General features: G+C 48.6%; 1 protein-coding gene across 1 annotated transcript in view; it reads right to left on the bottom strand.

Moving 5' to 3' along the window:
• Nucleotides 1-2,977: 2,977 nt before the first annotated feature.
• The window catches only part of LOC149471129 (serine/threonine-protein phosphatase 2A 56 kDa regulatory subunit gamma isoform-like), a 47,867-nt gene continuing 37,320 nt past the window's right edge, over nucleotides 2,978-13,524 (bottom strand). Inside the window, exon 5 of the mRNA XM_089656848.1 lies at nucleotides 2,978-9,851. Within this exon, the coding sequence (XP_089512974.1) occupies nucleotides 9,720-9,851 (132 nt within the window). The 3' untranslated portion in view covers nucleotides 2,978-9,719. The remainder of the gene's footprint in view (nucleotides 9,852-13,524) is intronic.

The raw sequence follows: 13,524 nt of genomic DNA, 5'->3' as shown, positions 1-13,524 counted from the left end.
ATGGGGAGGAAAGTGTTTGATGATGCTGAATGTCTTCCAGCCAGGAAATGGGCTCCGACTTGCTGCTGCTTCTCGGTGTGTGGTGACAACAGAGTCCAGAATCCTTTCAATAGTATATTTATCGGACCAAAAAGGGGATCAAAGAGAAGTTCATTGTGAGGATTCCTGTACACAAGGAGGAGTCTGTGCAGCTTCTCCTATTCATTGCCCCTCCCCCCAATCTACATATATCAGGTATAGTAGACGCTCCCGGCTCACAGACGATGGCATTTATTTCCGGTCCTTATATATTACCATCAATGTACTCCGCACTTTACATATATATTGTACATTCCCATCAGGCCCCGCCCCCGAGGAGCGTACAATCTAAGGTCCCTAAATCATTCATACATACACATACTAGGGACAATGCAGACAGGAGCCATTTAACCTACCAGCATGTCTTTGGAGTGTGGGAGGAAACCGGAGTACCCAGAGGAAACCCACGCAGTCACAGGGAGAACATGCAAACTCCAGGCAGGTGGTGCCATGGTTGGGATTTTAATGGATGACCCTAGTGGTGCCAGGCACAGAAGGAAACCGGAATACCCAAAGGAAACCTACACAGGCACAGGGAGAACATGAAAACTCCAGGCAGGTGTGACGGGAGTGACTTTGGGTGGGGGGCCCATGGAACACAGCTCACTTTGGGTGGGGGGCCCATGGACCACAGCTCACTTTGGGTGGGGGGCCCATGGAACACAGCTCACTTTGGGTGGGGGGCCCATGGACCACAGCTCACTTTGGGTGGGGGGCCCATAGAACACAGCCCCCTTTGGAGGGGTGGGGAGACCCGTCTCAGCTCCCCATATCCCTCCTATGTGTAAGTCCCCCTGTGCCTGTTAGGGGTACAGGGTGATCTGTCCTAATATTGGGGGGGGGGGGGGGGTTGTGGATTGTTTGGTGTCATGTGGTTGCATCCCATTGTTCTATTGTGTGTCTGGCTTGGGAGCAAACTATTATGGGATGTATGTGTTTGTGTATTGGCTTGGTGGGGGGTGGGGGGTCTCCAGCAGCCCTCCCTCCTGATGGCACTGTCTGCTGGTGTGTCTCTTGTTACTAAATGTAGATTGCCCCGCCCTGTGTCATTATGCAGAGAGGGGAGATTGCCCGCCCTGTGTCATTATGCAGAGAGGGGGGATTGCCCTGCCCTGTGTCATTATGCAGAGAGGGGGGATTGCCCTGCCCTGTGTCATTATGCAGGGAGGGGGGATTGCCCCGCCCTATGTCATTATGCAGGGAGGGGGGTTGCCCCGCCCTATGTCATTATGCAGGGAGGGGGAGATTGCCCCGCCCTATGTCATTATGCAGGGAGGGTGGGTTGGCCCGCCCTGTCATTATGCAGAGAGGGGAGATTGCCCCGCCCTGTGTCATTATGCAGGGAGGGGGGTTGCCCTGAGTGTATATATCTTGTATCTGTGTTCAAATAAACAAGTCTACTTTCTGGTTTACTTCAAGTCTGGTGTCGTCTAGTCCTGTATGGTCTCTGTGGTGTCAGTGGTCGGTGTTCGGACAGATTGGTGTCGTCTAGTCCTGTATGGTCAGCGGTGGTGTCAGTGGTCGGTGTTCGGACAGATTGGTGTCGTCTAGTCTTGTATGGTCTCTGTGGTGTCAGTGGTCGGTGTTCGGACAGATTGGTGTCGTCTAGTCCTGTATGGTCAGCGGTGGTGTCAGTGGTCGGTGTTCGGACAGACTGGTGTCGTCTAGTCTTGTATGGTCTCTGTGGTGTCAGTGGTCGGTGTTCGGACAGATTGGTGTCATCTAGTCTTGTATGGTCGGCGGTGGTGTCAGTGGTTGGTGTTCGGACAGACTGGTGTCGTCTAGTCTTGTATGGTCAGCGGTGGTGTCAGTGGTCGGTGTTCGGACAGATTGGTGGCGTCTAGTCTTGTATGGTCAGCGGTGGTGTCTGTGGTCGGTGTTCGGACAGATTGGTGTCATCTAGTCTTGTATGGTCAGCGGTGGTGTCAGTGGTCGGTGTTCGGACAGATTGGTGTCGTCTAGTCTTGTATGGTCTCTGTGGTGTCAGTGGTCGGTGTTCGGACAGATTGGTGTCGTCTAGTCTTGTATGGTCTCTGTGGTGTCAGTGGTCGGTGTTCGGACAGATTGGTGTCTGGTCTTGTATGGTCAGCGGTGTCAGTGGTCGGTGTTCGGACAGATTGGTGTCGTTTAGTCCTGTATGGTCAGTGGTGGTGTCAGTGGTCGGTGTTCGGACAGATTGGTGTCATCTAGTCCTGTATGGTCAGCGGTGGTGTCAGTGGTCGGTGTTCAGACAGATTGGTGTCGTCTAGTCCTGTATGGTCAGCGGTGGTGTCAGTGGTCGGTGTTCAGACAGATTGGTGTCGTCTAGTCTTGTATGGTCTCTGTGGTGTCAGTGGTCGGTGTTCGGACAGATTGGTGTCGTCTAGTCTTGTATGGTCAGCGGTGGTGTCAGTGGTCGGTGATCGGACAGATTGGTATTCTAACGGAAGTACCCAAGTGGGGTCGGTTCCGTTACAAGGTGGTGCTGTGGTTGGGACATACTAGGGCCAATGTAGACAGGATCCAATTCACCTACTAGCATGGTCTTTGGAGTGTGGGAGGAAACCCGCACAGGGAGAACATGCAAACTCCAGGCAGGTGGTGCCGCGGCAACGACCCGAGTACTGCCAGGTGGAAGTGCTAACCACTCAGCCACTGTGCTGCCCAATGGTATGATACGCTTTACTGCGCCAAAGCTTTGGCGAGCCAGCCAGGTGGCCTGTGGTTGGCCAAAACATTGGTGCAAAAAGGCTGGTTATCCCATCATCCTTGTCCGCCCATCGAGCGCCCATCATACCTCTTGCTGCAGTAGTTGGTGGAGCACCGAGGCATTTATACATAACGCCCCTCCCCCCCACAATATAAACACGTATGACAACCCTCCTCCTCACTTTACAAGTTGTCAGGAACTCAGCCGCCATTTTGAAAGTCATGTCCTTTATTGAGTCCAAATAATACACCAATAGTTCTGAGAACGATCCAACAGCACATTAAATATTAAGTGCTTCAACTGTCATTATACAGAAAGTCTGAACAAGGAAAAAAAAAAAAAAAAAGTCCGAGAAGAGAGTGGAAATCTTTTGCGCGGTAGGAGGCGGCCGGGACAATCCAGTCGTTGCTCAGCGATATCTGAGGTGTGGGGCGTACAGCACAGGTGACTCGGGGGTTTTTTTTTTTTTTTTCTTTCTTTTTTTTTTGTGTTTTTTTTGTTTTTTGCTTTAAACCGCACGGCGTGTTTATAAAGAAAATAAGCCTATTCGTTCTGCGCAAAACTGCGATTTGTACACGGGAAGATTTTGTACAAAATATGAAGTCTAAAGATTTATTACTTATTACCATAAAACAAAGTACAAGGTATGTACAATATTAAAATGAAGCCATACTACAGCCACGCTAAAAAGACCCTCGTCATAGTACTGCGGCCATTCCTGATGGACAAACTGCGGGAAAAGGTGCCATCAACTTTATCGAGAAAAACAATCACCCAAAAAAAAAAAAAAAATTTACCATTTTCTTTCAGTCTGCTGACATACAAGTTGGGTATTATCTACACCATAGAACGTTTTATTTAGTAAAAAAAAAAAAAATAATTATAATTTTTACCATTTTCTTTCAGTCTGCTGACATACAAGTTTACAAGTTGGGTATTATCTACCATAGAACGTTTTATTGAGTAGTAAACAAAAAAAAAAAAAAAAAATTTTTTACCATTTTCTTTCAGTCTGCTAACGTATAAGTTGGGTAATATCCACATCACAGAACGTTTTATTGAGGAATAGTAAAAAAAAATAAAAATTTTACCATTTTCTTTCAGTCTGCTGACATACAAGTTGGGTATTATCTACACCATAGAACGTTTTGAGTAGTAAAAAAAAAAAAATAATAATTTTTACCATTTTCTTTCAGTCTGCTGACATACAAGTTTACAAGTTGGGTATTATCTACCATAGAACGTTTTATTGAGTAGTAAACAAAAAAAAAAAAAAAAAATTTTTTACCATTTTCTTTCAGTCTGCTAACGTATAAGTTGGGTAATATCCACATCACAGAACGTTTTATTGAGGAATAGTAAAAAAAAATAAAAATTTTACCATTTTCTTTCAGTCTGCTGACATACAAGTTGGGTATTATCTACACCCTAGAACGTTTTGAGTAGTAAAAAAAAAAAAAATAAAACAAAATTTTTTTTTTTACCATTTTCTTTCAGTCTGCTAACGTATATGTTGGGTAATATCCACACCACAGAACATTTTATTGAGGAATAGTAAAAAAAAAAAAAATTTTACCATTTTCTTTCAGTCTGCTGACATACAAGTTGGGTATTATCTACACCCTAGAACGTTTTGAGTAGTAAAAAAAAAAAAAATAAAACAAAATTTTTTTTTTTTACCATTTTCTTTCAGTCTGCTAACGTATATGTTGGGTAATATCCACACCACAGAACATTTTATTGAGGAATAGTAAAAAAAAAAAAAAATTTTACCATTTTCTTTCAGTCTGCTGACATACAAGTTGGGTATTATCTACACCCTAGAACGTTTTATTGAGTAGTAAAAAAAAAAATAATAAAAAATTATTTTTTTTTTACCATTTTCTTTCAGTCTGCTAACGTATAAGTTGGGTAATATCTACATCACAGAACGTTTTATTGAGGAATAGTAAAAAAAAATAAAAATTTTACCATTTTCTTTCAGTCTGCTGATGTACAAGTTGGGTATTATCTACACCATAGAATGTTTTATTTAGTAAAAAAAAAAATGTTTTTTTTACCATTTTCTTTCAGTCTGCCGACGTATAATTTGTGTAGATAATACCCCATAGAACGTTTTATTGAGTAACAGGTAAAAAAAAAGAAAAGTGAGGATTCAGCTTGGCGTATGAAATATGATATTATTGTGACATAAAGCCGGGGCAGGAGAAAAAAAAAAAGCCCCGTTGTGTTTTTTTCAATTATTTGCTGAATGTTTGCCCGCAATAAAGACCAAGAAAAACAAAAAAAAGAAAAATAGATGAGTTTATACAGTCAACCAAACGTCGATACACAGGCTGTGATTCGGGTAAAATGAGAAAGGGGGTTGAAGTGTTCTCTTTTTTTTTTTTCATTTTTTTAAGCGATGTTTTGCCCATATACAAAAAAATAAAATAAAAAATAAATTAACAGCAAAAGATGGAGGTTCAAACAATGGTACACCAAATACGCAACATACAAGCGTCCCGCCGCTCCTCGTCTGAAGCGTTGTTGCTCTAATTTTTGAGGAGCATTTTTTTTTTCCATGGAGAACAAAGTTGCACTTTCTCTGCTGAAGGAGTCCATCTTGAAGAATAAAAGCCAACAAAAAAAAAATCTGCGTTTGCTTCAAAAAAAAAAAAAAAGAAAAAGAAAAAAAGAAAAAGAAAAAAAAAGCCTTTTACAGGAACTGTAACACATTACCACAAAGAAACAATTATTTTTGTGATAATTAAAACTTTGTTGACACGCCGACTAATACTAATCCGATCGGCTTCAACATAACTCTCCAAACAGCTTCTGCAGGAGAAAAAAAATGCAAAAAACGTGAATACTGGCCGCCCTGAGAATAAAAATCGGTCTGCTTGAAGCCGGACCAGACATGCGATGTAATCCGAAGGTGAAATCCTGGCAGCATCTGGAATCAAACAGCACGAGACGAACGTACAGATCCCCGCCGAGGTCGACTCGGAGAGCACACTTCTAAAATCGAACTTTAGAGAGTAGGGAACGCCCCGCGCCGCGCGGCCGCTGTCACCGTCTCCATTTCTGAGGAATATTCCTGCAAACTCCTTTATAGAAAAGTCACAATCGGCTTTCCTCCAAAAACATCGACATTTATATACAGCCCGCGGCTTGTACAGTATATAGACTGGTCACTACCGGCCAATGAGAAACAAAAGCCCCCCCAACAAAGCATCGGCGTCTTCAGGAGAGGAGCGCCCCCTGGGCCCGGGAACAGGATCAGCAGCCAAACAGGATTTTACTAGCAGAACGTTTTTTTTTTTCAATTTTTTTATTTTTCAATTTTTTTTTTTTTCTGTTCTATTCCCTCGATTTTCTTTTTTTTTTTTTTTAATACATGTTGCTCGTGTCACCGGATGGCAGGAGAGCGGCGCTCGTGTCACCGGATGGCAGGAGAGCGGCGCTCGTGTCACCGGATGGCAGGAGAGCGGCGCTCGTGTCACCGGATGGCAGGAGAGCGGCGCTCGTGTCACCGGATGGCAGGAGAGCGGCGCTCGTGTCACCGGATGGCAGGAGAACGGCGCTCGTGTCACCGGATGGCAGGAGAACGGCGCTCGTGTCACCGGATGGCAGGAGAACGGCGCTCGTGTCACAGGATGGCAGGAGAACGGCGCTCGTGTCACAGGATGGCAGGAGAACGGCGCTCGTGTCACCGGATGGCAGGAGAACGGCGCTCGTGTCACCGGATGGCAGGAGAGCGGCGCTCGTGTCACCAGACGGGAGAAGAGCGTTGCTCGTGTCACCAGACGGGAGAAGAGCGTTGCTCGTGTCACCAGACGGTAGCAATGGTCCTTTAGTGCACGTTCACAAATGGTTCTGTAATACTCGATGATGTGATGAAGACTGACAAGAATATGGCTTTTCAATACACAAATCAGGTTACAGAACACGAACTTCTCCTGCGCCCAACAAAACCTGAGGAATAACAACATGAGAAGTGAATGGAGGATTGTTGGAGGAAACCAGCAAACTCTACGCGGCACATGCAGGCAAAGCCCAGAATTGTTCCCCCAATTCACCAATATAAAAGATCGATCAGAAGAAACGGTTAGTAAGTTGGCCGAGCGACCATCTTCCTGAAGCCCCGGGGTCCACGGCTCTTGTGTGAATGATCTCTGCGGATGGATGCCACCGGAGTCCCTGGTGTGACGTCACCCCGGAGTCCCTGGTGAGATGTCACCCATCGATCTGCACACAGATGTTTTGTGACCCCGGAGTCCCTGGTGAGACGTCACCCATCGATCTGCACACAGAAGACGTGTTGTCACCCTGGAGTCCCTGGTGTGACGTCACCCCGGAGTCCCTGGTGAGATGTCACCCATTGATCTGCACACAGATGTTTTGTGACCCCGGAGTCCCTGGTGTGACGTCACCCATCGGTCTGCACACAGAAGACGTTTGGTCACCCCGGAGTCCCTGGTGTGACGTCACCCATCGGTCTGCACACAGAAGACGTTTTGTGACCTCCGGAGTCCCTGGTGTGACGTCACCCCGGAGTCCCTGGTGTGACGTCACCCCGGAGTCCCTGGTGTGACGTCACCCCGGAGTCCCTGGTGAGACGTCACCCATCGATCTGCACACAGAAGACGTGTTGTCACCCCGGAGTCCCTGGTGTGACGTCACCCATCGATCTGCACACAGAAGACGTGTTGTCACCCCGGAGTCCCTGGTGTGACGTCACCCATCGATCTGCACACAGAAGACGTTTGGTCACCCCGGAGTCCCTGGTGTGACGTCACCCATCGATCTGCACACAGAAGACGTTTTGTGACCCCGGAGTCCCTGGTGTGACGTCACCCATTGATCTGCACACAGAAGACGTCTCGTCACCCCGGAGTCCCTGGTGTGACGTCACCCATCGATCTGCACACAGAAGACGTTTTGTGACCCCGGAGTCCCTGGTGTGACGTCACCCATCGGTCTGCACACAGAAGACGTGTTGTCACCCCGGAGTCCCTGGTGTGACGTCACCCATCGATCTGCACACAGAAGACGTTTTGTGACCCCGGAGTCCCTGGTGTGACGTCACCCATCAGTCTGCACACAGAAGACGTGTTGTCACCCCGGAGTCCCTGGTGTGACGTCACCCATCGATCTGCACACAGAAGACGTTTGGTCACCCCGGAGTCCCTGGTGTGACGTCACCCATCGATCTGCACACAGAAGACGTTTTGTGACCCCGGAGTCCCTGGTGTGACGTCACCCATTGATCTGCACACAGAAGACGTCTCGTCACCCCGGAGTCCCTGGTGTGACGTCACCCATCGATCTGCACACAGAAGACGTTTTGTGACCCCGGAGTCCCTGGTGTGACGTCACCCATCAGTCTGCACACAGAAGACGTGTTGTCACCCCGGAGTCCCTGGTGTGACGTCACCCATCGATCTGCACACAGAAGACGTTTGGTCACCCCGGAGTCCCTGGTGTGACGTCACCCATCGATCTGCACACAGAAGACGTTTTGTGACCCCGGAGTCCCTGGTGTGACGTCACCCATCGATCTGCACACAGAAGACGTTTGGTCACCCCGGAGTCCCTGGTGTGACGTCACCCATCGATCTGCACACAGAAGACGTGTTGTCACCCCGGAGTCCCTGGTGAGACGTCACCCATCGATCTGCACACAGATGTTTTGTGACCCCGGAGTCCCTGGTGTGACGTCACCCATCGATCTGCACACATAAGACGTTTGGTCACCCCGGAGTCCCTGGTGTGACGTCACCCCGGAGTCCCTGGTGAGACGTCACCCATCGATCTGCACACAGATGTTTTGTGACCCCGGAGTCCCTGGTGTGACGTCACCCATCGATCTGCACACAGAAGACGTTTGGTCACCCCGGAGTCCCTGGTGTGACGTCACCCATCGATCTGCACACAGAAGACGTTTGGTCACCCCGGAGTCCCTGGTGTGACGTCACCCATCGATCTGCACACAGAAGACGTTTTGTGACCCCGGAGTCCCTGGTGTGACATCACCCATCGATCTGCACACATAAGACGTTTGGTCACCCCGGAGTCCCTGGTGTGACGTCACCCCGGAGTCCCTGGTGAGACGTCACCCATCGATCTGCACACAGATGTTTTGTGACCCCGGAGTCCCTGGTGTGACGTCACCCATCGATCTGCACACAGAAGACGTTTGGTCACCCCGGAGTCCCTGGTGTGACGTCACCCATCGATCTGCACACAGAAGACGTTTGGTCACCCCGGAGTCCCTGGTGTGACGTCACCCATCGATCTGCACACAGAAGACGTTTTGTGACCCCGGAGTCCCTGGTGTGACATCACCCATCGATCTGCACACAGAAGACGTCTCGTCACCCCGGAGTCCCTGGTGTGACGTCACCCATCGATCTGCACACAGAAGACGTCTCGTCACCCCGGAGTCCCTGGTGTGACGTCACCCATCGATCTGCATACACAAGACGTCTCGTCACCCCGGAGTCCCTGGTATGACGTCACCCATTGATCTGCACACAGTAGACGTGTTGTCACCCCGGAGTCCCTGGTATGACGTCACCCCGGAGTCCCTGGTATGACGTCACCCATCGATCTGCACACAGAAGACGTTTTGTGACCCCGGAGTCCCTGGTGTGACGTCACCCATCGATCTGCACACAGAAGACGTCTCGTCACCCCGGAGTCCCTGGTGTGACGTCACCCATCGATCTGCACACAGAAGACGTTTGGCCACCATTGTTTGAACGTCTGACCTTAGGCTGCACGCTGGGAGTTATTGCCGACAGAACTGGGAAGGAAAAGCTTGGACTGCGATTAGAGACATCGGTATGGCACCCGAAAAAAGAAAAAAATTTTAATTTTTCCTCTTTCTACTCTGTAACTGCTTCTGGAGAGGGGGGGGGGAGGGAGGGAGGAAAGAATCCACCAAGTATGACTGAATTGTCCAAGTCTAATGCCCGTCGTGGGTTATTAAATCGTCGGCTCGGCAATGAGATTCCAAGGCTTTCATGGTGTAGATGTCCTGAGGCAATTCTGACTTGCGTCGTACGAGAGGTCGCTCCTTCTTCACATCTTTTTGAGCCTGAAAATGAAAACAGAAATGTTAGGCGGGAGGAATGCTGAGTTCACCAATAGTATGGCCTGCTCTTCAAAGCAAGGATCAACCCCTGACAGCCCCATGTCCCCTGACAGCTCCGTGTCACCTGACAGCCCCGTGTCCCCTGACAGTTCCGTGTCCCCTGACAGCCCCGTGTCCCCTGACAGCCCCGTGTCCCCTGCCAGCTCCATGTCCCCTGCCAGCCCCGTGTCACCTGACAGCCCCGTGTCCCCTGACAGCCCCGTGTCCCCTGACAGCCCCTTGTCCCCTGACAGCCCCTTGTCCCCTGACAGCCCCTTGTCCCCTGACAGCCCCTTAAGGGTTCTGAACAAAGGGAGGTGGCACTCCTGATCATGTGACTGCTTCACAGCAGTCACATGATCAGGAGCCCCTCCCACCAGTTCCTGATCATAAATGGGGACAGTGCAGTCAGTGTGTTGGGAGTACATAGTTAGCATGCCCTCAGAAAAGGAAAGCAACACACAATGGACACGTGTAGTATGTGGCCACTACAGCCAACTTGCACTTGTGCCGTACATAAACGTTCAGAGGTTACAGTCCCCACACACCGTACCGGCATCTGACCTCCACACCTACAGAATATTGGCTTGCTGGACATCACATTTCAAAACCATGGCCATTAGGAGGTTGCCTCCCCTTGGGAAAAACTTGAAAACATTCTTTTATGCAGATTTATTTAGGATAATTATTAATAAAAGTACTATGTTGTGTTCGTACGTTTTGCATATACACTATATGGCCAATGTGAACCCCCCTCCCAATGATGGAGTTCAGGTGTCCAAAGTGACAGATCCTGGTAATCCTCCATCATACAAAGACATTGGAGACAATTGTGCTCCTCCAGCCTTGTGGTCACAGTTTGGTGAAGACCCTTTTCTGTTCCCCCATGACTGTCCTCTGTGTACAAAGCCAGCTCCATAAAAACATGGATGGCCAGTTTGGTGAAGACCCTTTTCTGTTCTCCCATGACTGTCCCCCCCAACCCCCTCCCCCCCCCCCCGTGTACAAAGCCAGCTCTATAAAGACATGGATGACCAGTTTGGTGAAGACCCTTTTCTGTTCTCCCATGACTGTCCCCCCCAACCCCCTCCCCCCCCCCCGTGTACAAAGCCAGCTCCATAAAGACATGGATGACCAGTTTGGTGAAGACCCTTTTCTGTTCCCCCATGACTCCCCCCCCCCCCCCCCCCGTGTACAAAGCCGGCTCCATAAAGACATGGGTGACCAGTTTGGTGCAGACCCTTTTCTGTTCCCCCATGACTGTCCCCCCCAACCCCCCCGTGTACAAAGCCAGCTCCATAAAGACATGGATGACCAGTTTGGTGAAGACCCTTTTCTGTTCCTCCATGACTGTCCCCCGTGTACAAAGCCGGCTCCATAAAGACGTGGAGGAACTCCAGTGTCCTGAACAGGGCCCTGACCTCAACCCTACTGAGCACCTTTAGGATGAACTGGTCCACTAACGGTGTGCTAGGTCTTTCTTGGTGCCCAACATATGGCACACAACTAGGTCTTCTCATCTAACATCAGTACCTGACCTCTATAATGGCCACAAATTATGATAAGCATTTCCAGAAGAGTGGAGCCAACTCCATAAAGACATGGATGACCAGTTTGGTGTGGAGGAACTCCAGTGTCCTGTACAGAGCACTGACCTCAACCCTACTGAACACCTTTGGGATGAACTGGAACACTGATGATGAGTCAGATCTTACATAGTTACATAGTTAGTCTGGCTGAAAAAAAAAGACAAAAGTCCATCCAGTTAAACCATTAAAAAAAAAAGTTATAATCCTCCACCCACAGTTGATCCAGAGGAAGGCAAAAACCCCCCAAAAACCAGCAAAGCACGATCCAATTTGCTCCTGCAGGGGGAAAAAATTTCTCTCTGATCCCCCGAAAGGCAATTGGATATTCCCTGGAATATCCAACATCAGTACCTGACCTCATAAATGGAGCCAATTCCCACAGAAAACCACCCAAATCTTGTGGAAAGCCTTCCCCGAAGAGTGGAGGCTGTCAAAGCCACAAGAGGAGCAACTCCACATTGATGGCCATGGTTTTGGCATGGGATGACCAACCGGCTCATACAAGTGTGATGGCCAAGTGTCCATGGACTTTTGGACATCTAGCATAAGCATTGTTACTTCATGGGCGATTGTGGATTACATAATGACGCATCAATTACTTTAAAAGGATTTGTTGTTATGTTAGTTTTACTAAACCAGCTCCAGAAAGACACGGTTTGACCAGTTTGGTGTGGAGGAACTCAAGTGTCCTGACCTTCAACACCTTTGGGATGAATTAAAATGATGCAAGCCAGGTCATCTCATCCAACACCAGTACCTGATCTCACAAATGGGCACCAATTCCCAGATACCATCCAAGATCTTGTGAAAAGTCTTCCCAGAAGAGTGCAGGATGGTATTGATGCAAAGTGGGCCAGTGCCATAAAGACATGGATGACAGGTTGGTGAGGAGGAACTCCAGTGTCCTGTACAGAGCCCCGATCTCAACCTACTGAACACCTTTAGGATGAATGCCAATCGGGATCCAGTTGTTCTCGTACAGTCTTAGTACCTGACCTAACAATTGGGCACAAATTGCCACAGACACCCTCCAAAATCTTGTGAAGACTCTTCCCAGAAGAGTGGAGGATGTTATAGATGCAAAGGGGGCAAAACTGCCGAATCTTGCGATAACGGCATCGGTATGTACAGGTGAAACTCGAAAAATGAGAATGTGGTGCAAAAGTTCATATATTTCAGTGCAGCAACTTAAAAGGTGAAACTAATATATGAGACTCATTCCATGCAAAGCAAGATAGTTCCAGCCGTGATTTGTCATCATTGGGATGATTATGGCTTACAGCTCATGAAAACCCCAAATCCACAATCTCAGAAAATGAGAATATTCCATGCAATCAATAAAACACGGATTGTACATAGAACAATATCGCACCTCTGAAAAGTAGAAGCTGCATATGTACTCAGTACTTGGTTGGGGCCCCTTTTGCAATTACTGCCTCAATGCGGCGTGGCATGGAAGCTATCAGCCTGTGGCACTGCTGAGGTGTTATGGAAGACCAGGATGCTTCAATAGCGGCCTTCAGCTCTTCTGCATTGTTCGCTCTCATGTCTCTCATCTTTCTCTTGGCAATGCCCCATAGATTCTCTATGGGGTTCAGGTCAGGCGAGTTTGCTGGCCAATCAAGCACAGTAATCCCACGGTCATTGAACCAGGTTTTGGTGCTTTTGGCAGTGTGGGCGGAGCCAAGTCCTGCTGGAAAATGAAGTCAGCATCCCCATAAAGCTGGTCTGCGGAAGGAAGCATGAAGTGCTCCAAAATCTCCTGGTAGACGACTGCGGTGACCCTGGACTTAATGAAGCACAGTGGACCAACACCAGCAGATGACATGGCTCCCCAAATCAACACAGACTGTGGAAACTTCACACTGGACTTCAAGCATCTTGCAGTGTGTGCCTCTCCATTCTTCCTCCATACTCGGGGTCCTCGGGCCTCTCCATTCTTCCTCATACTCGGGTCCTTGGGCCTCTCCATTCTTCCTCCATACTCGGGGTCCTTGGGCCTCTCCATTCTTCCTCCATACTCGGGGTCCTTGGGCCTCTCCATTCTT

The sequence above is a fragment of the Staurois parvus genome, unplaced genomic scaffold (assembly GCF_062004578.1).
Source record: "Staurois parvus isolate SC_StPar_1 unplaced genomic scaffold, SC_StPar_1.0 ptg000028l, whole genome shotgun sequence".
NCBI classification, from domain to species: Eukaryota; Metazoa; Chordata; class Amphibia; order Anura; family Ranidae; genus Staurois; species Staurois parvus.
The sequence above is the reverse complement of the archived record's forward strand: the minus strand, read 5'-3'. Positions and strand labels throughout refer to the sequence as shown.